This window comes from Cupressus sempervirens, chromosome 2, assembly GCF_028749045.1.
Source record: "Cupressus sempervirens isolate cs-2001-9-10 chromosome 2, ASM2874904v1, whole genome shotgun sequence".
Taxonomy (NCBI): Eukaryota; Viridiplantae; Streptophyta; class Pinopsida; order Cupressales; family Cupressaceae; genus Cupressus; species Cupressus sempervirens.
The window spans coordinates 145,196,556-145,223,797 of record NC_143119.1 but is presented as its reverse complement, the minus strand read 5'-3'; the positions used below and the strand labels follow the sequence as shown (position 1 = coordinate 145,223,797).

The 27,242-nt window shown below is 37.2% G+C and overlaps 1 protein-coding gene across 6 annotated transcripts in view; it reads left to right on the top strand.

Annotated features, from left to right (window-relative positions):
- Window positions 1-27,242, top strand: part of LIG6 (DNA LIGASE 6) — a 332,994-nt gene continuing 305,752 nt past the window's right edge. For all 6 annotated transcript variants that reach the window (XR_016359818.1, XR_016359817.1, XM_089812972.1 and 3 more), the window contains exons 1-3: window positions 1-3,117; window positions 3,375-3,492; window positions 3,635-3,716. Coding sequence is in view for 4 of the 6 variants with exons in the window: in XM_089812972.1 (XP_089669098.1) it covers window positions 258-3,117; window positions 3,375-3,492; window positions 3,635-3,716 (3,060 nt within the window). In the remaining 2 variants the exon portion in view is untranslated. The remainder of the gene's footprint in view (window positions 3,118-3,374; window positions 3,493-3,634; window positions 3,717-27,242) is intronic.

Here is a 27,242-nt window from a genome sequence, read left to right as displayed (position 1 = left end):
TTCTTTCCTGTCCAATCGGTACAACATTCGACACAGCGCTTGTATATGGGATACCTGTTATGACGCTCGCATTGATTGGAGACACAGCTCTCGTAAATTGTTCATCTGGTTTTCCGTCTTCTGTCTTCAAATTCAGTACAAATCGTTAAGGGTTCGAAACCTATGGCTGGGCTCTTTGAATTACCACAACATGAAGTGGTTGAAGTAAAGCTATCCAGACTGTACTGAATTCGAGTTTTAATCTCCATTCTTCAGCAATGTCAATGTCAGACAGCACAGCTTCGAACCCCAGCGATGACATCGACTCCTCTGCCCTCTACATTTCCTCTTACAAAAACTTCATTCAATACACGGCAAGCAACCCAGGTTCGAATTCTCTCCCGCAGCAGCCACCGCCTGAATCATACAAAATCCTCTCTCGTCAATCCCCGCTGCCAAGTGTCCCATCGAATTTCCCGCCGTCGAAGCTCATCCCCAACACGCGATTTATTGTTGATGGCTTCCGCTCTGCCGGCCCGTTTTCTGTTTCATATTTTTTAAGCCATTTTCATGCAGACCATTACGTGGGGTTAAACCCACACTGGAGTAGAGGCCTCATTTTCTGCTCTCATGTGACAGCCCGCCTGCTCGTTACTTGCCTCAAAATTCCCGACTCCTTCGTCGTTCCTCTGCAAATTGGGGAGCCGCTGTTGATTGACGGCTGCGAGGTCACTTTAATGGATGCCAATCACTGCCCTGGCGCGGTTCAGATGCTTGTTAAGGTTTGTGCGTGCGGCGGGGATATACGGAAGTACGTTCATACGGGTGACATGAGGTACGATTCTCAGATGAAACTTGAGCCGGCTCTTTTTGATTTCATTGGTGCAGACACCACGTATTGCAACCCCAAATTTGTATTTCCTTCTCAGACGGAATCCGTAGAATACGTGGCCAATACGGTGCATAGGATTATGACGGAACAACAGGGAGGGGATAAACCTTCTGTGTTGTTCCTTATTGCGGCGTATGTTGTGGGAAAGGAGAAGATCTTGACGGCCGTGGCCAGGCATTGCAATTGCCGTGTGTTTGTAGAGGACAGAAAGATGTCGATATTAAGTTGTTTGGATTTGGATGATTATTCGATTTTTACTGTGGATGGCTCGGCTACTAACGTTCATGTTGTGGGGTGGAATGTTTTGGGGGAAACATGGCCTTATTTTAGGCCTAATTGGGTAAATATGGAGAAAATCATGAAGGAAAGAGGGTATAGCAGGGTTATTGGCTTTGTGCCCACGGGGTGGATGTATGAAGTGAAAAGGTATAGCTTTCCTGTTAGAGTGAAGGGATGTTTTGAAGTTCATCTTGTGCCATACAGTGAGCACTCGAACTATGATGAACTTAGGGAATATGTGAGGTTTTTGAGGCCCAAGGAGATTGTGCCCACTGTGGGGCTTGAAGGGTTGGGGTTGGATAGCAAGCAAGCTGCTACAATGATGAAGTGCTTTGTGAATTTGGTTGATGAAACGGCACAGAAGCGGAGGTTTTTGAAAGGTTTTAGGCGTAAGGATGTTATTGTGGGGGCGAGTAACGATCAAGGCTCGGATGAGTTCAGTGAAGAAGAGGGTGGTCAAGGAGAGGCAAGTAATGCCGGGGATAACACCATGGAGATTGAAACCTTGTGTTCAGGTGAAGGGTTTAGTGCTGGAAAGCAAGGAATGGCAGAAGCTAGGAAATTGAATTTGATGCCAGAGGTGGTTTTGCCTAATGTGAAGAATGAAGACATGTTACAGACAAAGCCTTACTTGAAACACGAATCAGCAATTGAGCCACCTCCTAGGACTTTTTTTGGCAAGAGAGCCAGGAAGCGGGTTGATAGTAAACCTGTTTTGTCGACATTGGATGTTGGGAATACTATAGATACTACTTGCAATCCAGTTAGTGCTTTAGGTGAGATCCAGGGCCAGATGAGGAATGCAGACAATTCTTCTCAAGGTGTCACAAATGGAATTCGTGGCATGAAAGATGATCCAGATTTAATCGGCTGTAATGCAGTGGAGTCTATTGGTAGGATGGATGAAGTGATGGAAGAGATGAGATTATGCCTACCAGACTGGGTTACCAAAGATCAGATGTACAGCTTACTTGAAAAAACTGATGGTGATATAACTGAAGCAGTTTCTGAATTCTATGAGAATGAAACCCAATTTTGGGAGCAAATTGTGGCTGCTACCAAAGCGAATGTGGGAGTCAGTAAGGATCCAACGAGTGAGAAGTTTGCAGGCAATAAATTATCTGAGCAATCAGAATCCGTCTCTAATGCTGCCATGGCCAGCAAACAAGGATCTCATTCACATGCAGCACTTGACAGTAAAGAATTCAAATTATCAGATATACATCCTTCAACTGTTAATCAGCATAACGAGGGCACTGTAAAAACTAGCTCAAAGGGGAACATTGCTTCCAAAGGCACTGACTGGAGTATTAGTAGTAAGCCCAAAAAAAAACCCAGGTTCTCTATTAAGTCTCCAAATAAAGGTAAACAATCAGCTATTACTAACTTCTTCAAGAAGGGAGTTACAGATAGGAGTGTACCAGGCAGTGACTCTGTAATTAAACAATCTTGTATTACTAATTTCTTCAAGAAATCAGTTATGGATGGGAATGTGTTAAATGTTGATTCTAATGTTACTAGTCCCAAATGCGCAGTTAATATTTTTAGCAGTTCACAATCAGGTGTTTTGGAAAGTACATGCAGGTCTAAAGATTCTAAACAAGTATTTGGTGAAGGTTTACCTCAGCTTCTTCAGATATTAGATGGCAATATGTCAAATGAAGATGCTCTGATTCTGTTGGATAAGGCAAAAGGCAATGTTAATACAGCATTGGATTTGTATTACACTGTGGGTTGTGAACCATTGGATAAGGAGATTACAAGGAATGAACTGAAGTTGGACAAATGTATATCTCATTTTGAAATGGGCAACAACTTGCTTAGTTGTAATATCTTCGAAAATTCAAGCTGCAAATCTGCTGAACCAACTGCACTGTCCATTCAAAAGCATTCTGAGCTAACTGCAGTGAATGTGAAGGAATGTTCTGTTGCCCTTCCCCTGGAGAAGTACAATCCCATTGAGAATGGTAGGATGACATGCTTTTATTGTGCTATTGGGAAAATGTGTGTCTATACCTTTCTTTTTTTTTCGTTTCAAAAAATGGTTCCAAACTCTGCTGTCTTCTTTTAATATAAATATATTTGAGATGGACTTTTTTGAAGGTAGAAAATCGAATTTCATGCGCAGATTGCTTATTAATAATGTGTTTCATACTTTTATTCCTTGTATAATGAAAGATAATGATTAAAGAGGATTTGTGTATGACAATATTTGCACTTTCAGCATGTTGGTGTGCAGGAGAATCAGCTCCCTACTTGCACTTAGCACGGACATTTGATTTGGTTGAACAGGAGAGTGGTAAACTGAAGACCACTATAATGCTATGTAACATGTTTCGAAGGTGCGACTGACAGTAGATTGATACAATCTTGATGTCTCTTTTTGTGTTCTAATTTAAGAGTCAATTACTTGATAACTTATATTACAATAAATGTTAAACTCAAATGGATGAGTATTGACCTCTTTGTAAATTGCATATGCAGTTTGCTTGCTTTATCGCCAGAGGATGTACTGCCTTCCATATACCTCTGTACTAATAAGATTGCTCCTGACTATGAGAATGTGGTGAGTTTCTAGTTACTGCCAAAAGATTAGGTCTACTTTATATTTATACTTATTCAAGCTGCAGTGAAGTTGTTCTTGGTTCTCAACTTACCCTCTTATTTAGCATTTATTCCAAGCTACTAACCTAGTGGCTCCAATGCATTTTTCAAATAGCATCTTATTGTAAAAGTTACTAACAAAGGATTAGGTCTACTTTATATCCATACTGATTCAAGCTGGAGTGAAAGTTGTTCTTGGTTTCTATTTTACCATCTTTCTTGAGCTACCATACATTCCAAGCCACTAACCTAGTTGCTAGAGTTGGTGAGTTTCTAGTTACTACCAAAAAAAAAGGTCTATTTTATATCGATACTTACTCAAGCTGCAGTAGAAATTGTTCTTCGTTTCTAATTTAACTCTCTTGCGAGAGCTAGCATACATTCCAAGCTACTAATCTAGTGGCTCCAATGTATTTTTCAAATAGTACATGGTTGTACCCAATGAAACTTTCATATTGTGTCAACTTAATCTTCATTTACTTACCATGGATTGGTTTCAGTATCTTATCTTTAACAGATCATCCTGTTGGTTTTTTTCGTAACCATGTAGGATCATAAATTCAAGAACTTGGAGAAAACCGATACACCATTGCCAAGCAGAGATACATGTTAAAAATGAAACTTTTGAGTTTCTTTTGAAAAATTCCAATGTTTTGGCATTTGTGGAACCTTTAGTGTATTCCTTCAAAACTGAAATGATCACCTAATGTATAGGCCTTTGTGGTTGAAGTTGTATGCCTATACTCAAAGATTGAGTCATTTTAATTTGAAATTCATCTAGGAAGATCAAAACATGTCTCAGAAAAGAATGATGTTGTAGAGTAATAGCGCACATGTGATTGATGGTGCACAACCTTCCACTCTTTCCCAAGGACAAAAGTCTGTTGCATTGGTAAAGCATCAAGAATGAAACCCTTCTAGTTTTCTATGCAGTTCCATATAGGAATTGACAATGTGCTTCTTCAATCAATGGTTTTTGAGATTTCAATTTTCATTTATATTGGGGTTTGCCGTTTTCAGTTTGGCTATTTAGTTTTGAGTGGGGGTTTTAGTTGACCCCAGATTGGTATTTTCCAGACTTGATCTTAGTGATTATATTATATTAGTGCATATGTTCAGTTTTTCTGTGTGAGCCTAATTTGAAATGCAAGGAGTACCAAGTCTACAGGGAAGCATGATGCTTTCCTTTTGCTGTTCACACCTCTTTGTTTAGTTGTACCAGACAATTAATTGTTAATTTTAGTGATATCCTTTGTTGTTTCTAGATAGGGTACTCATTTTGAGTAAACTGTACTTCTATGTCTTAGCTTTTATCACAATTAAAAATTGTCTCTCCTTTGAGATTAGTAAAGGTAAATGATGTAATTAACTTGTTCACAGGTCTTTTCTTCTGGGCTGTGCATATCTTTTTGAGGAGCCAATGTTCATTAGCAGACATAGGAGTAAACATGTTTACCAAATGAAGACTCACCTCCTCAATATTTTTCCCAACTCCCAACAGATATTTTCAGGTGCAAGGCTCGAACACATTTGGAAATGAGCTTGCTGGTTGTTTTGCTGAATTACCTCAGCTGGTCTCCCTTTGTTCTAGCGCTCCCTTTGTTCTAGCATATGAAAAAGTTTGCTTTATGGATTTATTTCTATTTTAAAGGTTGTTATGATTGGGACAATCAACTCGTTTTTTCTGTTAGAGCTTGAAGGCAATCTTTCTATTGTAATACACAAATAACAAGTCGAGCAATACATTTCCAAAGAAATCAATATCAATTTCTTTTTCCTGATTTTTTTAGCTGAACTATTTGAATGCTATCAGTAATGGTGGCAAAGGCGAAAATGTAAATTGTGCTGTCCTCTCTCACAACATTTTCCCTTGAATCTTTAGCAGATTCAGTAGATGTGATGTGGTGGCTATTGGGAGGGGGGGAGTGTTGGCTGGCAAAATTGCGTGGGCCAACTCTAAGAAGTGAAAAATCCAACTTCTTGATTGAAACAAGTCTTAAGAAACTTTCCAAGGTCTCAGCATCCCTAGGTCTTGATGTTGCAAGACAACTCAGTGGTGAAGTGAGAACCATTTAATAAGGGGCTTGAAGGAAATCCTAATAGTTGTATCACATGGTAAGGTTGAAGTTCAGCTTAATGGGATGACAGATTTAAAAACACACACAGAAAATCATGCAACAGGCATCTTTGAAAGAATAACACAATTAAGACACCTGCAGATTAAAAAGTTTTCTTGAACACTCATAAACATGACCTTATTGGCAATAAGAGAGATAAAAAGAAAACTGAAACTAAGTAAAACCTACTTTTACTGTTTAAATAAAAAAGAACAAAAGGTAAAATGTTTCAGAGAGATAGTATTGTGTTATCCAAGAACTAAGGTTGATTGAGTGCTAGTGGTGGAATAATGTTGAAACAGATCTTTGTGTAATTTGTTGTTGTACAACATGGACATAACATTATGCTATTATCTAAGGAATTTAATCAATGAAATTAGAACAGTTGTTACCACATTATGCGTAGGTAAAAAATTAACATGTCAAAGACCATTGGATCAGAAAATGTTTTTGTTTTGTTTTATTTTGCAGCAGTTCATTACACAACACATGGAATGCAAGATTGAATGCTAGAATAGCAAAACCAAGACGGGGGAAATATTCACGGTTTAGATTTAAAGCACTAAAGCAGATTGAATTTCCAACAACCTCAAATTGATATATATTTTCCATTCTTATAGGGTAGGATCTGCCCCAATAGGCAGGAAAATTAATCTACAGAATGCCAGGAGACATTACTGAGCAAGTACAGTCTAGAGTATTCCTGAATATTTTATTTTTGGATCCTTGCTTTAAAATAAAATGGAACGTGATCCAAGTATCTATCTGCTTAGTTTTGACAGAATGAAGACAGAGAACCTCAAGCCTATTGCTTTGATATTAAGGAAGTTCTGGTGCAATTAGTTTTTTAACATACTCCAAACTCATATGCCAGTGTTTTTAAATTGCTGCAGGTAACTTCGATGGATAACATGTATACAGTTCATACTTCTTGGTTGAAGTTAATACTTTCTAGGCAATTTTGGTCATGATTTTCATTAAATTCTCTAAATGGATTTTCTTGAAAGAAACATATGACTTGGCAGGACAAATCTTGGTTAATCGAATGGTCTTTACACCATGAGCTTCATGATATTGTACATCTTTTGGGAGATTCGAGTCATAATTTAAAAGATATTGTGTGCAAGATAAATCAATCAATATGACTAAAGTAATTTGAGTCTTCTATTAAGATTGTTGTTTGCTTCAAATAAATGCTCATCCCGCTCTAAATTTAATTTATGACACTTGTATATTCATCGGGAATTTAATGATGTCTTGCAATATTTTAAAATCCATGCAAGAGTTGTCAGGACCTAAAAGATCTTGCATGCAAGATAAAGGAATCAATTTTACCAATGTAATTTGTGTTAAGTTTGTACCTTCAGTCGGGTTGATTCGATCAGGAGATACATTGTTGATGGTAAATCATCATTTAGACAAATGTTCTTCTATATATATATATGTGGTTATTTATATTATTGTTAGTATATTATTATTATCTAATGATGAATACCCATAGAGACATGTCTCCTCCTCTCATATTTTATAAGTCTTCAAATCTGTATTTGGAACACACCAATTGCAATGGCAGTGTTATTACGTTTGCAGAAAATGATCCTAGATAATTCAATAATTTGAGTCTTCCATTCAGATTATTCTTTGCTTGACATAAATGCTTATCCCCTTTTAAATTTGTTTTATGGCTCTGTTTTATATTCACAGGGGATTTAATCATATCTTGCAGACTTTTAAAATCCATGTTACAAGTTTCAAGATTCAATACTCGAGGAGTCAAGGTGATATGTCAATAGTCTTAGGTTTGAGATATATCAATAGTCTTAGGTTTGACATATGGTAGGTGTTGGGCAAATCTAGGTATTCAGTTATTGTCACAGTCATAAAGGTAGGAAATAGCGTCAGTGCTTTGGACAGGTCGTCAAATAACCAATTTCGATAGGGGAGGGTGTCAAATTTATTTGGGTCAAACTCGACACAGCTAGTGTGGAAAATACACATAGTAGCAGGTATCTCACATGGGCCAACACATGGTGCCATTGAAGTTATCATGATCAATTATGTTGATTTAGATGAGCTTCATTGTATAAGTTCTAGACATGAAATATCTAGAAAATTGTATTTATGGATTGTTGAATTTTGAAAAGATGAATAACTTGTAATATAGTGCAAGTGAATATAAAGAAAACTATGAATGTAAATGATACATGATCAAAATAACAACATAGAGTTAGTCTTGAAGAGAGAAATGCAATTGCTGGAAAATTAAAATAGCATTAGGAGAATGCAAGAGCAAATAGCTGCAAAATTGAATGTAATATAATACCAAGACAAAATAGGAGTGACTAGATATAAAAAATGAGGACAGGTGGCAAATATGACATCCTCTGCCAATATGCCTAGCCCTTCTCCCCTCCACAACCACACTGTATGTGTTCATGGAAAATGCAACTGCTGCAAAATTAAAATAGCATTAGGAGAATGCAAGAGCAAATAGCTGCAAAATTGAATGTAATATAATAAAAAATGAGGACAGGTGGCAAATATGACATCCTCTACCAATATGCCTAGCCCTCCTTCCCTCCACAACCACACTGTATGTGTTCATGTGCCATTCCACCACATGGTCTCCAACTCCATCGCACACGAATTACCAAATATCGTATGACCTCCTTCATTTGACTCTGTATAGTCATCCTTGGGTCAGCCCTTGCGCCATTCTCCACTGTACAGACTCGCCCTTATGGTCTTAATGTACAATCACATTTCTTTGTCGATATGAACTCGATGCTGTCTCTTTCGTACAAACCAATGATTGTGTACACCGTATGAACTTCAAATACACATGCACAAAGGATTCTTTTGGCCTAGTCGAGACAGCTGTCTATAACATTACAGTGGTATCAGAGCTAGTGATCTTGCCAACTTATGGACAAAATGTAAGTTTATACTCAAAAACGAAGGCGGTACCATTCAGTTGGTAAGATGGGAGATTTGCAAGAGCCCATTGCCGAAGTCATGTCACTACTAAGAGATCTCACTAGGAATTAGGTACAGATTAACAATACTCAATGACTCATGGAGGAAACATTACAATAATTTGCCAAAGGCAAAATATTTGTAAAACACAATGGACATAGTGACGACTCAATTACAGGAAAGGTGAATTCTTATCCGATGAGTTCTTGACCAACTTTTGAAGAATGGAAATATTGAAGGAGACATCTTACGAAGATAATGCTGAATTAAGACTGAGATACTCAGGTGGTGGTAACTGTGGTTATTTCAATGATGACCTCAAAAGGAAATTAAGCAAGGTAAATCTATCACTGTTTGATGGATTAGGATAAGTCTTAACACATGCATGGGTAATGAAAGAAGGTACATACTTCCAGCTCAATCCGATGTCCGAAGAGGAAGCAATTAAATTTGTCACACTCCACTTCGAAGGAGTGGCGCATGAATGGTGGCATCATGGTATGGTTGTACTTGGACATGACCAAGTAAATGCTTACGCCAAGTTTACATAGACTTATAGATTGGTTTGATGGCAAAAATCTAGAACTCAATTTTGAAGAATTGGAACAACTAAGGCAATTTGAGTTGGTTGACAGTTACATCACTGGGCTTACACTCGAACATGACCAAGTAAACACTTATGCCAACTTTACATAAAGACTTATAGATCGGTTTGATGGCAAAGATCCATAACCCAATTTTAAAGAATTGCAACAACTGAAGCAAACCTAATTGGTTGACAATTACATCATTGAGTTTCAGAGGCTCTGCACTGGTTACCGACATCTCAGAGAGACAATAGACCGTGTTATTCATGGATGGTCTAACAAAATTGCTGAAGGGAATGGGTAAAGGGTTTTAGTTTTGTTACCTTCTCAAAGGCTATCAAAAAGGCTCGAAGTATGGCATCATCATTTGCCTCATCTTCTCGGAGTTATTTACACACCAAACCACCATTGGCTCCGAAGGAAAAAGACAACAAACCTCCGCCAAAGAAGCCTTCATTAGATGAAGCTACCAGACAAGAACTTAGGAGGAGAGAGCTATGTTTCAATTGTAAGGAGTTGTGGGAACTAGGGCACACATTCTTAGTAAAAGGCCACATTGAGGTCATGTCAGATTGTGAGGAAGAATAGTCGATAAGAGGATCGCCACACTGGTACGATGCGGAGGCACCATTGCTCTTCTCGATAGCTCAAGGTACATAGTTTTCAGGGTATGGGGAACTTTCCAAGGACAGAGGGTCATATTAATGCTGGACAATAGAGCCACACTTAATTTCATAATCTAAGCACTTGTAAAGTGAAGGGGTTTACCTACGGAGCCACACATAGGATTCTAAGTTAAGGTGGTTGGAGGAACACTCTTACCATGGACCCACCTAGTTCCCTAACTTAGTATTACCATGGGAAACCACACGGTGACAGAGCACTTCTTTATAGTGGATTTGGATGACATGGAGGTCATTCTGGGCATCCAGTGGATGGAAACTGTGGACAAGTAAACACAGAGCCTCAAGCGGATAAACTTCTCCTTCATAGTTGATGGAAAGAATGTTGTCTCAAGAGGGATGACAAATGAAGGACCGAAGGAGGTTTTAGCACGATGGATGGAGGCCATCTGTCGACATGACGACTTGCCTGGGCAACACTTTTGTTTGTTTCGACAAAACTTGTAAAAGGCTAATAGGTGTACTACCAAGATGATGAGCTTCAGGTCATTTTGGATAAACATGATAGGGTTTTTGCTAATTGTCCACTTGGGATACCTCACCACACTGTATTGCCATCCCAAGTTTTTTAAAGATGAGATTGAAAAGACAATTCAAGAACTGCTCGACAAGGGATGAATTTGACCCAATTCTAGCCCCTTTGCATCATCAGTGGTACTAGTAAAAAAGAAGGGTGGGACATTATGCATGTGTGTGCACTACCGTGTGTTGAATAAGAAGACAATCAAGAACATATACCCTATTCCCAAGATTGATGAATTGCTAGATGAGTTGCATGGCATAGCCTATTTTTCTCAAATAAATCTCCATTTCGAATATCATCAAATCCACATGAGAGAACAAGATGTGGAAAAGATGACTTCTGATGTCAGTAATGGATTATGAGTTTTTGGTGATGCTATTTGGGTTAACAAGTGCGATAGCTACATTCTAGTCTTGCATGAATATCATTTTCAAAAAACAACTGCATAAGTTCTTGTTGGTATTTTTTGATGACATTTTTATTTGTAGTAAAACATGGGGGAAGAGCATGTGAGGTATTTGGATGAAGTACTCAAAAATATGGACTCACAATCGTCGTTCACCAAGTGGTTCAAGTGTGAGTTTGGGATGACATAAATATTATACCTGGGACATGTCATCAGTAGATATGGAGTTAAGGTTCGCCAAGAAAAGATTCAGGCTACTCTTTATTGACCACTACCAAAAACACTAAGTTGTGAGGATTCTTCGGATTTGTAGTTACCATAGGAGGTTTGTAAAAAGCTTCTCTCAACTCAACGCACCATTGGGAGATTTGACTAAGAAGTGATCTTTTTAGTGGAGTGAATAGGCACAACGCATCTTCGATAAATCGAAGGATGCAATGAGTACTTGTCCAGTTATTGCATTACTAGATTTTACTCAACCTTTCATCTTGAAGTGTGATGCCTTCAATGAGGGCATTGGCACAATATTGATGCAGGATTGACACTTGATAGCTTTTGAGAGGAAAGAATAATGTCGTGGCAGATGCTTTGTCAAGAAAACTTGCCATCTATTCACTATCCCAGATTTTAGCCCGTTGGAAGGCGTACTTGTTGGTGGATTACTCCAAGAACACTTATTCATGTAAGCTAATGGATGACAACATTCAAGAATTGTTAGGATTAACGAGACAAAAGTAACAATTAAATGCTAATATAACCAATATCAGAAATTAATAAATCACATAGAAGAGAACACAAGACACAAAGAGTCCAATCCCTGGGCTACATCCACCAAACAAGGAGTCCAATATTTTAATTATCCAAAGTTACAACCTAATTACAATCTATAATCCCTTACAGCTCAATACTGCAGCAAGAAGCTACTATCTCATTACACACTATGAAATCCTTAACCCTAATCCATTGTATACAAGATTTTTGCCGCTTACAAAATTAGGGCTAGAATAATTAGATTATGTTGGCCTGTGGAAAAATAGTTGATAAAATGGCCCAAATAAATTTTTCTCGCAGGCTATGCCCATGAACCCCTCACAACTGTGGGCTATCGTCCTCAGTTGTATTGGGTGTTGCCGCCGCCAAACCCCGCTCGAGGCTTGGCCCGACCCGACTTGACTTAAACCCCGCAAAGGAATTATGGTGATTGTACATTCTTTCCCTAATTAGTCACCACAAACTTACAATCTCCCTCTTGGGGATTGATTAGGCTCCACACTAGACAACAATCTCCAACTTGGAGATTGATCTTTTAGCAATATCTCTACTCTATGAGCCTCCTATTGGATTGAACTACCTTGGACTCAATTGCTCCTTTATTTTATTTAGTCTAGAAGACCAACTGAAGTTGGAGAGGAGTTCAACTTCTCCCTTCTCACTAGCTTTGTGAACATATCTACTAGATTATCATTTGTATGTATCTTGTCCAGCTTTGTGAACATATCTACTAGATTATCATTTGTATGTATCTTGTCCAGCTTTAACCGTCCATCCAAAACTGACCAAATGAAGTGGTATTACAATTGTATGTGTTTCATCTTTGAATGTAGAGCAGAATTCTTGGCAAGATGAATGACACTATGACTATTGGTATACAAGTCCCAATTCTTCCATGAAAAATTGAAGCCATATCATCTCCTTGGCTGCCTTTGTAGTAGCAACATATTTTGCCTCTGTAGTGGATAAAGCATTCACCTTCTGTAACCGAGAAATCCAACTCATTTCTGCCCCACCAACAGTAAATACATAACTTGTATTACTCCACCTAGTATCAAGGTCCCCTGCCAAATCTGAGTCAACATAGCCTTGTAAATCAGTAGTAGAGCCCTCAAAATGTAAACATTTACAAGATGTTCCTCTCAAATATCTTAGAATTCATTTGACTACATTCCAATGCTCAATCCTATGATGACTCATATTTTCTAACAACTCCCACTGTGTTGGGTGGATATTTTGCAACCAATAGTTTTGGGTAAAATCTAGGGACAAAATAGGATGACCAGCCACAACGTGTGAGGTAGAGTCTCTCCTACTTTAAAGGGAAGGCTCCCCCTTCTCACCGTTCCTTGGATCAACTCAAGGTAACCAAGAAGTTGAGAGATTTTTATAAAAGGGTGTTACTAATATTCCTTCCTCTTATATTTCAAGAAGGAATCCACTTACTCGTGGAGCAGGGTGAAATCTCTAACTACGCTTCTATCTAAAAGCTGAAAACAATGATATCGATAAACCAACACTAACTCAAAGGCTAGCTGAAAGTGTACCGATTTGGCTCTAAATTCGGTCGTATTTCTATATGAATAAGCTTTACTAATAGGGCACAAAGATTTCCAAAAGTAAAGATATCATAATTATTTTGTGAATCAAGAAAGAGATATAAGTTATAGACAAAGTTTCTAGTTTATATATCTCTACAATTGCTCCTAGTCAAAGCTCCGGCTTCAATTGCTTCTTAACTCGTTTTATACTCAATTGTCAGGAACACAAGATTACATGAATCAAAGATAACATATGCAAATCACAGACAAAGCTTTCAATTTGCACAAGTAACAATTGCACTCAATCAAAGTTCAGTTTCAATTGCTCCTTTGTATTCACTTTTCTATCAAAATAGTGCTACACAATCAAAGTTTTGTTGGCACAATTTCTCCAAAGTTCTCTTGTATACAATAAAAGATGATTTTACAATAAGAGGGCACTCCTTTATATAGGTAAAGGAGTTGAGAAAAAGATGGAGGAAAAAGTGGGAGCAATTCAACCAACTTTGATGGAGTCTAACTAGAAGAGAAATTATTGGGTTACTGTTGCCCATTTTTGCCCTCATTCAGCCCATCACTGATATCCCATCAGAGAAACCTTCAATGGGCTAGGTTCCTTGCAGTGGGTCATCGTGCTAAAGTTGGCGGCTAACATTTCCTGTTAGCTCAGTCCTTTCTTTGACCAAGTTAACTCGGTTTGTTCTTTTATTGAGCTGCAGTTTGTTCTTTTGATTGAGTTAGCTCGGTTTGCTCTTGGTTGGGCTAATTGGTACGAGATGCGACGAATCTCCTGTTTTTGTTAGCTATCTACCATCTTCCCGAAAGTGTGAGATGCCTCCACGCGTTGCCCTTCAACACTTCCTCCTATCGCAATGCCTTCCACGAGACCTAGAAGCCCGAAATCACATAGGATGTTGCCATGTGTCTTCATTTTGGTATTTCTTCATACTGTAGAGTCCCCACGAGGTTTCAAGGTTCAAAATTGCGCCACGTGGTGGAGGGTCCCATCTCCGACTTAAGTCTGCCCAATATACATACACAAATCAACGGTGGAGATTCAATGGAAGATTAAATGATTGCCGTCCGTTCTGTTAAGCAACAAAGTGCAAGATGCTACTAGGTATCGTTGTTCCATATTTTCTTCATTATGCAGAGTCTCCACGAGGCTCCAAAGCCCGAAATTGCATGATAACCGTTGGATCCGGCACATCTTGGTTCTCTTCACTGCATCTCAGCCGTTTGTTGGAAATAAAGTAGATCTACATCAACAGTTGCATTTTAATAGCTCATTGGGGGGAGATTTCCCGCGGCATCTGGACTGTCCGTTTCAAAGAGGAGATCGTCATTGACGGTCAGCGTTCAAATTTGGGAAAATCAGATTTATTCCTCACGGTCAACGCTGCAAGTCGCGGATGGATAACACGTCTTGTTATCCCGCCCCGTATTTTTTGGCCATTTCATGCCATTAGGACCAGTTCTTCAATGCCCAGCTACTTCTTGGGTCTTGATTGGCACAACACCATTGCACTCCATGCCTCTTTAATGCATATAATGATAAGATTTCAGTGATTTGATCTCTTGCGGCTGGGTGCACAAGTTTTGGTCTCAGCCTGCCACTTCCAGCATCAAATTGCACTCCATGATTAGATTTCCTTTTGATTCTCAGTTATTGCTCTCAACTCAACTCCACCTGGTTAGGGTTTGAACTCAGTGTAAACATCAGAGCTATGCTTGAACTCTTTAAAAGACAGTTGTAAATATTTGTTAAGGGTTCTTCTCTGTTCTTCTATGCCTTATAGTAATACAATTCTCTATTTTTTACCTATTCTCCCATTTTTGTATCTATGCATATTGCTTGCCTTATGCTAAATGTTGCCTTTTTCTTATTTTCTGAAGTTTGTATGTTGAATCTACTTATGGATGTTATGTAAGTGAATTCACATTCCTTGTAGCATCTCATTTGTTCAGATCTGCATATGAGTCTTTAGGAAATAAATTGATGATGAGAGTTGCGTATGTTTGAGGGTTCCATTGATGTGTGGTGTATTCATTGGCAGTGCTGCAACCATACTTCTATCTTGGTGCATCACCCCCCTTTCCCTTCAACAATTTAATTTTATGCATTCCTTCTCGCTTTTCCCTTAAAGTGGTAGTGTAGGTGCATCCTGATAGTGAGGAAGCCGGCCTTCTCCGGAGATTCAACCTTCGAGTGCAAGTCCCACACTTGGAGGCTATTTCCATGTTACACAAGGTCGCTTGAGGTTCATAACTCAAGCAAGGGTGCAGACTTTTGTGTCAACAAATACATGCAACTTGCATTACATGTAATTACATCTTTTTATGCAATGCATCCTCTTTGATTTACAAACATAAATAAAAACAAAATGACAATCTTAAAGATTGTTCTTTAGTGCCTTGAATTTGATGATAACATCACACACTATAGGAAGATCAGAAATCTCCATTGTCTTGGATATTGCATCTATTCTTACTGCATCTACATATGCTGATTGCACAGCCTTGGAATTTGTCACTAGATAATCTTGCAAGTGTTTTGCCAAAGATTTATGGAAAGCAAATTTGTTCATTGTGTGAGAACCAAAATCTTTAGAATCTTAATCAGCATTGACGCCGATTGTATATTCTGAAGTCATTCTTTCAACTGCAATCAGATTACCGTGTTCATCAAGAATTTGACACCCCATTTGCTCTAAGTCACATGTGATCCCTGGATTGCTTGACAATCTCAAGGGCTGCCTGTAACTTTGTTATTAGTTTTCTCAATGTCTCTTCTTTGTACCCCTAAAGTCCTTGTTATCTAAAGAGCATTTCGCATGATGGAAGAATGTCACATGAAACTGTAGCCTCTAAATAAGACTTAGCAATCTCATCCCAGTCATTAAGAATCCCTTTCAAATCATTAGCTTCTTGGATCAAGGAGGAAATCAAATCTTGTTCCATTTCATCCATGCCTTTGATACGTCTAAGGACTTTAACTGTATCAGTAATAGCTTGGACTCCTTCAGAAATGACTTCTCCTACCCAAGACTTGGCAACTTTAACTATCATTTTCTCCTTGGATGATATAGACACAACAATGACATTTTGAGAATATTGTTGCCAAATAACTTCATTTAAGCGAGCAACCTCATGTTTGAACTGATTTTTGTTTTCCCATAATTCTTGGTTACTCTTTGATACATTGGCAAGCGCATCTTATGCATCCTATAAGCAACTAAGTCGTGATTGCTTTCCGATCTCTACCATGTTGAACTTGTAATCAAAACGGGTAAGCTCTTCAATAGGTTTGTCCACTAGTGGCTCAACAACCTCTACAAACTTGGTTTTCTTCGAATCAACTAAGATCCTTGAAACAATCTTAACTTTTAAAGATTTGGACTTTGTTTTCTTTACAAGAAGGTCATCTGGGGGTATGCTCACTTTCCTTCTCTTTATTGTAATCCTGCTTAACCATGCAGGCAAGTTGAAACTCTCATCTATGGAAGCAAGTACAGTGGAGACCATTAACATTGATCATGATTGTATCTCTGTTGTAACTGAGCAATATTCAGTTTGCACAACTGAATTCATAGGTGCATAATGAGAGGATTTTGTTATGAATAACTCAAAACCTTTTAGAGACGTATCAAGTTGAGAAACTTACCTTCTATAGAGTTGGAAAATCCTCGAACACACTTCCCAAATGTCCATATTGTTCATTTGTTAAAATGGGAGGAGTTGCCGAAAATATAGGAAGAGCCAATGTATTGACTTTCTGAAGTTGGGATGGAAGGTGTGAAAATAGTGGAAAATGGATCACATCGTCATCTATCTCATTGAAAAAAGGTGCTTCCTACATGGATGGTTCATGAGTTTGTGTAGGTCTTGGGGGAGATATGATCATAACTTCCCCTTCTTCCTCATGTTCTTCTTTAGATTCTTCCTCTGACTCCTCTAACTCCTAAACTGGTTTAGGGATCTAAGATGGTGGAAAATGAATCCACATCATCATCTGTCTCATCGAAAAAAGGTGCTTCCTGCATGGATGGTTCATGAGTTTGTGTAGGTCTTGGGGGAGATATGATCATAACTTCCCCTTCTTCTTCCTCATCTTCTTCTTTAGATTCTTCCTTTGATTGTTCCTCTGACTCCTCTGACTCCTAAATTGGTTCAGGGATCTAAGATGATTTAAGTCCCTTTCCACCCTTCAACTTGAATTCAAGAGACTTCTTCGCATCAGAAGGAGAAGCTCCATCTTTATTTGTATTTCCAGTTGTGACTTCCTCTTAGGAGGGCCAAAACTTTCACAATCCAAACACAATTTCAAATTAACCCTTTTTAGGCCTTTAATTTTCAGCCACTTGTTGGTGTTTGCTAAAATGGATTGAAATCTACCAAGGATAGATATACCCTCCTTCTGCTGTCATTGAATGGGAAAAGGGTATCTTTCATCAAAATTGGCTTGATGATATTCTGAATCAAGAATATTGCCATCATCTTCAATTTGAAAATATGATGGGATCTCAAGCATGTTAAGATCAATGATCTGCTGCAAAGTTAATCTACAGTAAGCCATCTTCATTATATTCAATTATGTTCGCATGTCAATCCGAATATCCTCGATAGGATGAACGTGTGTAAACGGCCCTCTTGATTTGAGAATTCATTTCTTTGTAATCAATGTCAAACCTGGCTTTGAATCTCTTCAAAGTAATCAACTACAGTTCTGCTTTCATAGTTTTTGCTTTATGTACATAATTGATCATATAATTACTAATTACTAGGGGTTTGGCAGAAGAAATGCCAATACCTGGCCTATGCAAAGCATGTTGATCAGATTGAACTTCCATGAGTTGTCTGGCTAATTCCATCAAAATGATTCTGTCAGTAGCATACCAAGGTAAGGTATATGGCTTACTTTTAAAGTATCCAACCCTCAAGTAAGTAAAGGTTGGAAATTGGATAAAGATACAACCATACTGATTTATCTTTTCGCAAGTGTCATCAGATACCCTTTTGATGGATAACTGTTTATCAAACAGACACCAGAAATGCCCAAAGAAAGTATCCAAAACTCTTCTGTAATGGAACTTACTACTATGCAGAATATCTAATCATAGTTGAGAGACGATCTTCTTTGGTTGAGAGTCTAGAGAAAGATCCCATGGCAACAACAGTATAAACAAGGTAGGAATTCATGTAGACAGGCATTGAAGTCCCTACATTGAGCAACTGTTGACAGTGTAGTGTTGATCAGTTCTCCCCAAAAGATATGTTCCTTATTTTCCATGCTCTGGAAACTAAACTTATACATCCATGGTTCAAAATCATTGGAATCTTTGAGATCACAGATCCTATTGAGAAGAATAATAAGATCTTTGTACTCCTGCTTGAAATTAGATCTATGAATAGCCTTTGGCCATCTCGAGAAGTTGTTTCTCTTGGTATCCAACCAACATAGATTCACATAATTCTGATAATCTCCCTTATTCTCATTCCATATCTCTAAGGATGAATCTTTGGTTAGATCGATGCATTCTGCATTATGTTGACACTCTGAAAATTTGCTCAATAACCTCTAGATCAAGGCTTATAATAACGTTGCCATCAGCCTCCTTGATCTTCTTTGACTTTGGGCTGAAACGCTTCGCGCATCCAAGAACAAACTTTGGTTCCATGACAGCCATGGGAAACGTAAACACCAAGTGAATATGACTTCTCTCGATACATTTCATTTCATGACCAATAGAAGTTCCTACTCTTCGCAGAAAATCAGTCATGTCAACAAGTCTGATCTTTGTATCTAATACATTATCAAGAACGGACGTGACATGAGATGGAGTTTTGCCCTTAGATTTTGATGGTGAGGATATCTCTTGGGCTTGTGCTGCAACACAAAAATTCCATAATGTGAACACATCATCAGAGGATATTGTTGTAAAGGGTTGATTCTTGACAAGCAACAATTGTTCAAGTATGGATTAGATACTTTGTAGACTTGATGAGATGATCTCAAAAAGAGACATCATACATATGCAAAGGATGAAAATGGAAGATGGAAAGAAAAATCATGAAGTAAGAATGGAAAGATATGGATATGATCTAAGACATGAAGGTGGAATGCATGGGAATGCGTGTGAATGGAGACTCTTGATTTTAAAAAATGACTTGGGCTTTCAAGATGTCATTACACGGAAAGTAGATTACATGTATATGCAACATGTAACGAGGATTGGAAAGTGAGATGAAATGCGAATGTGGATGGAGAATGAGCTTACATTTATGTGCGTGTGAAAGATGAGATGAAATGCTTTATGGCAAAGGAAGTGGAATGACATTTATTTTGCTCATGAAGTGTAAGTGCATATGGAAATGTGAAGTCAAAAGTACATGGGAAAACATGCAATTGACATTTTTTTGACTTTTAAAAAATGACTTTTATCAAAAATGGGTTCTAGAGATGCAATTACATGTAAAAGACATGTCATGCGATTGAATGTGGAAAGTGAGATGAGTGAAAATGGAAATGGAAAATGAGATTACATGTACATGCGGATGATGGATGGAAATACATGTAATTGCATATGAAGAATGAGATGTGAAGTGTTGTGACATGAAAAGATGGAAATAAAATGAAATGATGCTCTTGCATAAAATGGAAGGTGGAGTGAAATGAAACATGTTCAAGTGCTTGGGAAAGAACTTGCAACTTCAAAATGAAGAAAAACCGAAAAACAAAAACACAAAACACAAAAAAAAAAACTCAAAAGAAAAACATACCTTTGGCAAAAGACTCAAACGTGTCAACAAGTAAGCTACTTGAACATGCAAATTCGAATTTGGAGTTGGGGAAAAAACCAAAAACATGAAAATGAACCATTTCATCATTTTTAAAGGAAAAATGCACTTTCCATGGCTTCAAAATCAACAAATGTGAAACATCAAGTTAAAACATGCACAAAATCAGCAAGATAAGAACAAATTAATTAATAAAAAGGAAAATATCCAGTTACATGATGATTGTGTGCCCTAAATGAAAGAGAAAGAAGCTCTAATGTTGAAAAAATCTCCAACGAACTTGGATTTTTTGAACCTTACAAAGAGGAATTCGAAATGAGCATCCAATGAGGCATTTTCAATGCCCAATATGAAAAACGTGCCCTAAAATCTCTCAAGCTTCCAACATTTTTGTTAAATGCAAGTTTATGGGACATTTTTTGGTGTAAAAATGTGGTTTCCCAAGTGCATTGCATGAGTCGATTTACATTCTAGAATGCAAAAACATGATTCTTAATGCTTTAAACATGGATAAATACGCCAAAATGCCCCTTGTTGAAGCAAAAACATGATCTTTTTCACTCTAAAATGGAGCTTTTTGGTAAAAAACATGGCTGCATTATGCCATAAAATGCATAATTTTTACAAGGAATACAATGTCTTGATAGGGGAATGTATGAAAATGCAAAAACCCCCTTGTGGAAAAATTTCAAATCATTCCATGGAGAAATCTAGGATAAATCATCGAAAACAGGTTCGTGGAGGCCAAAGTCACGAAACTTTTCAAAAACGGGTTTTGGAAAAGAAAATGCAAGAAGTTGAATGCAAAACGGACCTTTTTTGTGTGATTGCATGTTTTAAAAATGCATAATAGGCCCGAACACACCTTTTAGAGGCCATTACATGTTTTAAAAACATTTAATAGGCTCTCCCAAGGCAAAAATACACCTTTTAGGTGCATTTACATGTTTTAAAAACATACTTTTTGCCCAAAAACGGGTTTTAAAGATGTGTTTGCATGTCTTTGGTGCAATTACATGTGTTTGTTAGTTGCATATGCAACCCAAGGCAAAAATGTACCTCTTTGGTGCATTTGCATAAAACGTATGTAACTCAACTTTTTGATGTCATTGTACATTTAAGTTGCGTTTACATGCATTTGCATAAAAAATCCACCTTTTAGGTGCTATTGCATATTTTTCTCATTTACATGACACAACTTAAGTGGTCAATTTAATTTTAATGAAATATCACTTAAGTGGGACATAAATAATATTCACATTATCATATTAACAATATAATATGCAAATATCATTTAATAAGCAATATTTACTCGAGCATTTGATTTAAATATAAAAAATTAAATTGAACCATATAGTTAATATAGTCACTTAAGTGAAAAATTAAAAAGTAAACTCAACTATAACATAAAGTTTACTATAGCTACTTTAAGTGAAAATTTAAATGATAAAGTAACTTCAAAACATAACATACAGTGAATTTAAGTTATATTTTTAGAAAAGTGAATGTCAAATTAAAAATATAACATGAAAATTTTAATTCGTGCAGTTGTATAAAAAAGGTCCACTTTTTGAGCACTAAATTGGTCATATCTTTTGATTGTCAACTCAGAATGATCCCTAAGATTGATCAAATCGAAGGGAAAACCGAAAGTAATGACTTAAGCAAAACCAAAGGACTAAAAACTAACAAACGCACACTCAAAAACAAAGAAAAGACGATGAAGGCCTCAAAAATCAAGTATAGGCTTGACTAGAAGAAAAACGAAAAAGACTCGACGAAAGCCTTTAGTAAAAAGATTCATTATATCAATTGTTGTTATTTGATTGATCAATACAAACCAATTAAATAATGAAATAAGCTTAGAGAAATACGAAACTAGTTTGAAAAAGTTTTGTACTGTCACCTACATTTTGTGGTGACAAAATGCATGACAACACATTGCATGTGTAATATCTGGCCTAGTACATCCTGTGACATACATTAAGTCCCCTACAACTGAAGCATAAGGTACCTTAGACATCTTATCCTCCTCTTCTTGTGTCTTTGGACACATATCATTAGTCAATTTTAAATGACCAGGCAAAGGTGTGTTGACAACTTGAGTATTATTCATAGAGAAACGTTGCAACACCTTTTCAATATAATTAGCCCGAGATAGAGTCAATTTCCTATTTTTCCCATCTATGCAATTTTTCATACCAAGGATTTGTTTGGCTGCCCCCAATCCTTTATTGCAAATGAATGTGCTAATTGCTGTTTTAACCCCTTGATGTGATCCATGTTAGAGCCAACTACAAGCATATTATCAACATATAAACATAAAATAATGTAGCTATCATCATCCTCTTCAAGTAAATACAATGATCTGAATGACACCTAGTATATCCATGATCATGCAAAAAAATGTCAAATTTAAGATACCATTGCCGAGGTGCTTGCTTCAAACCATATAAACTTTTCTTCAATATGCACCCTGATTTTTCCTTACCTTTGACCTCAAATTCTTGTGGCCATTCCATAAATATTTCTTCATCTAGATCACCGTGAAGAAAGACTATATCAAGCTGCTCCAAATGCAAATCTTCAATAGCCACAATTCTTAAAACAATGCAAATAGAAGTCATTTTAGCAACAGGACAGATATCTTATCAAAACCAATTCCCATTTTTTGTGCAAATCCTTTTATTTTTAACCTGGTTTTAAATATTTTCTTACCTCCTTCCTCTTCTTTCAACTTGTAAATCCATTTATTCTGTAAAACCCTTTTACCTGTAGGTAACTTACATACATCCTCAAGTCTGATTTTTCAGCAAGGTGTCCATTTCTTTTGTCATTCCAAACTCCCACTGAATCTTTGTACCACCTGCACAACTTTATTATAACATTCAGGTTCACCAGCATCTGTCAATAAAATAAAATACTCAGAGGGAGAAAATCTTTCTGGAGGTCTATTTAGCTTTGTTGACCGTCTAACATTCACTAGGGTGTGTGGTATTTGTTGTTGCGGTTGTTGCAGAGCAGGAGGGACTGCTGGAACATAATCCTTTCGAGCATTATCCAACGCTACATAATCATTTTTTTTTCTCTCATGTTGTTGCCACAGATTGTTGTACAACACTTTCTCATTGAATATGACATCCTTGCTTACGATTTTATGATTTTTAAAATCTCAAAGCCTAACCAAATTCATCAATGCCATATCCAACAAATATATGTTTCTTAGATTTAGCGTTCAGTTTGGTTCTATTTTCAGAATCTATCTGTGCAAATGTTTCACAACCGAAGGTTTTGAGAAAAGAATAACGTACCTTCTTACCAGTTCATGCTTCTGTTGGAATTCCACAACCCAAAGAAGTAGAGGGACCTCTATTAATCAAATATGCATTAGTATTGATAGCTTCTGCCCACATATTTAAGAGCAGCCCAACATGCAACTTTGTGCTATTTGCACGCTCCATTTCATGCATTTAGCCACTCCGTTTTCTTGTAGTGTTCTTGAACAATTTTCGGTCTACGAATACCATTAGTGGAACAATAATCTTCAAATTCATTGATGCAATACTCACCACCATTATCAGATCGAAGTCTTTTTAATGTTTTACCAGTTTCATTTTCAACTAAGCATTTCCATTTCTTATAAGTTATAAATACTTCATATTTCTGTCTAAGGAAATAGACCCATACTTTTCTAGTTGTATCATGGATAAACTTAACATAATAATGAGATCCACCAAAGGAAGATCCCTGAGCTGGTCCGCATAAACTCTAATGTCTCATTTTTCTTTTCCTTCCCACTCTTCACAAAACTAACTTTTTTGTTTTTAATACACACAACTTTCATAGAAATCCATATTGACACATTCAGACCTGGTAAAACTTTTTTTGAATGAAGTTATTTTATACCTTTCTCACTTGTCCAAGTCTGTTGTGCCATAGTACTGTTTAAGAATCTATAGCAATTGTTTGTTCTTCCTACTCAACTGCAACAACTATTCCTAAACATTCATTTTTCTCTAAAACAATTAAAGTAGAAGGAACAATATCATTTGTACAAAGATATAAGGTGCCTACTTTCACACTTTTTGCTATTGCTACAAAACCTTTTGAGACCTTCCAATTTTTATTATTAAAAGAACACTACAAGAACTTGCGTTGTTGAAATTAAATTCCTACTCAACTTTGGAACATGTCTTACCTGTTGTAGTAGACAATGATTTCCATTCTGCAACTTAATCTTGATTTTGCCCTTTCTAACAATCTGACAGGGTTCATCATCCCCCAAATAAACAAGCCCAAAATCCCCTTGGATATAATCAAGAAAATATTCTATATAAGGAGTAGCATGAAATGAAGCCCCTGAATCTATAAGATCCATGAATCATCTACACTCTCTAAAGAAAGAAGCAAAACATCCTCTTTGGATTTATTACTTACCACATTTGCCTCCTTGTTCCCTTATTGTTTGTCTCCTTCATTGTTCTTTCAAGTCCAACAATCTTTCTTCTTATGCCCTAGTTTCCCACAGTACCAACAATCTCTTGGTCCTTTAGATTGATACCTCTTTCCCTTTGATTTTCTTTGATTTCCATCGATTTCAATAATTGTTTCCTCTCTCATTCGATTTGCCTCTACTTTGTGCGTTCTAAACACTTTGTAATGTAGATCCACCTGAGCTTTTCCTACGAGTTTCCCTACTCAGAATAACACCAATCACATCATCAAATTTTAGGGTATAAGATCCAGAAATAGACTTACTCACAACCATTACGAAGCCATTCCAACTTTCAGGCAAAGAACACAAAATCAAGAGAGCCCTAATTTCTTCCTCAAAATTAACTTATACAGAAGATAATTGACTAGTAATTGTATTAAACTCATTTAAATGATCTGCAACAGATCCACCTTCTGGCATTGTCATATTAAATAAATGCTTCATGAGAAATACAACTTTGCTAGGGTTTGCATTAACTCTTTCGTCGTCTTAGCTTCGGAATATTAAATGCCACCGATTGCGCTAGTCATAAATGAATACTTCCAAATGCCTTTATATCCAAAATATCCCAGTTCTCATCTGTTATAGTTGTCGATTTTTTAGATTTTCTTTGTAATGGCTGCCATAAATCTTTCTGATAAAGGTAGTCCTCCATTTGCATTTTCTATAACTGAAAGTTTTGACCATTAAACTTCTCAACCTTTAGCTTACCCTTGTCTGGCATCGCTCCCACTCAATTGTGAGAGTTTCCTCTAGATGATAATTGACACTAGGCTTTGATACCATTTGTTAGGGTTAACGAGACAAATAGCAATTACATGCAAATATAACCAATATCAAAAGATAATAAACAAAAAATCGCACAAAAGAGAACACAAGATACAAAGATTTAACGTGGTTCACCCAATACTTGGGTTACGTCCACCACACAGCTAGTCCAATATTTTATTATCCAATGATTACAACTTGATTATAATCTGTAATCCCTTATAGCTCAGTTAGGCTGCAAGAAGCTACTATCTCATCACACACTATGAAATCCTTAGCCCTAATTCATTTTATACAAAATTTTTACTGCTCATGAAATTAGGGCTAGAATAATTACAAAATGTTAGCCCGTGGAAAAATTTGCCCCAAATTTTTTTTTCTTGTGGGCTATGCCCCCGACAGTTGTGAGCTATCACCCTTGGTTGTACTGGGGGCTGCCACCCCCAAACCCCCACTTGGGGCCCAGCCCTGAACCCCGTCGAGGAATTATGGCAAGTGTACAATACTTCCCTGATCAGTCACCACAAACTAACAATCTTCGACTTGGGGACTGATCAGGCTCCACACTAGCCAACAAGAAGACCAATACAAGGCAGTTGATGACATCATCTGCTACAAGGACAAGATATACATGGTACCTGAATCTCAAATGAAACATAAAATCTTGAAGGAAATGCATGCCTTTTCATTAGCCAAACACCTAGGATTCCTCAAAACCTACAGAAACATCGAGAGATTTTCATGGAAGGGACTTAAGATTGATGTCTTGCAATATGTACGGGAATGTGCAACGTGTCAATAAAGCAATAAACACACATTACCAACGAGCTTATTTCAACCATTGCCAATACCTGAACAAAAGTGGGATAGCATTTCCATGGACTTCATCACTAGACTTCTAAAGGTAAATGATAGAGATTGCATTTTTGTGGTGGTCGATAGGTTGACAAAGTATGCACATTTCTTCACCATCTCCATCGAGTTCTAGATTGCATAAGTGGCAAACTTATGTTTTAGTGAGGTTTTCCGCTTGCACGGGTTTCCACAAAACATAATGAGTGACAGGGAGTGTCGTTTTCTTAGCACCTTCATTGGCTGAACACCAAGGATTCCTCAAAACCTACAAAAACATCAAGGAGAGATTTTCATGGAAGGGGCTTAAGATGGATGTCTTGCAATACGTTCAAGAATGTGCAATGTGTCAATAGAGCAACAAATACACATTACCAACGAGCTTATTACAACCATTGCCAATACCTAAACAAAAGTGGGATAACATTTCCATGGACTTCATCACTAGACTTTTAAAGGTAAATGACATAGATTGCATTTGTGTATGTTCAAGAATGTGCAATGTGTCAACAGAGCAACAAATACACATTACCAATGAGCTTATTACAACCATTGCCAATACCTAAACAAAAGTGGGATAACATTTCCATGGACTTCATCACTAGACTTCTAAAGGTAAATGACATAGATTGCATTTTTGTGGTGGTTGACAGGTTGACAAAGTATGCACATTTCTTCACCATCTCCATCGAGTTCTAGATTGCATAAGTGGAAAACTTATGTTTTAGTGAGGTTTTCCACCTGTACGGGTTTCCACAAAACATAATGACCGCAGGGGGTGTCGTTTTCTTAGCACCTTTTGGACAGAGCTATTTTGGCTAGCAGGGACAAAATTGTTGACCAATTATCTTTCTGGATTTGATTGTGTGTGTAATTTTTAGCATCAATGTTTCAAATCACACTTTGTGATCCATCATCAGGATGAGAGAATGCCATAATAGAATGGTAAAAATGCAGATTCAACCTTACTC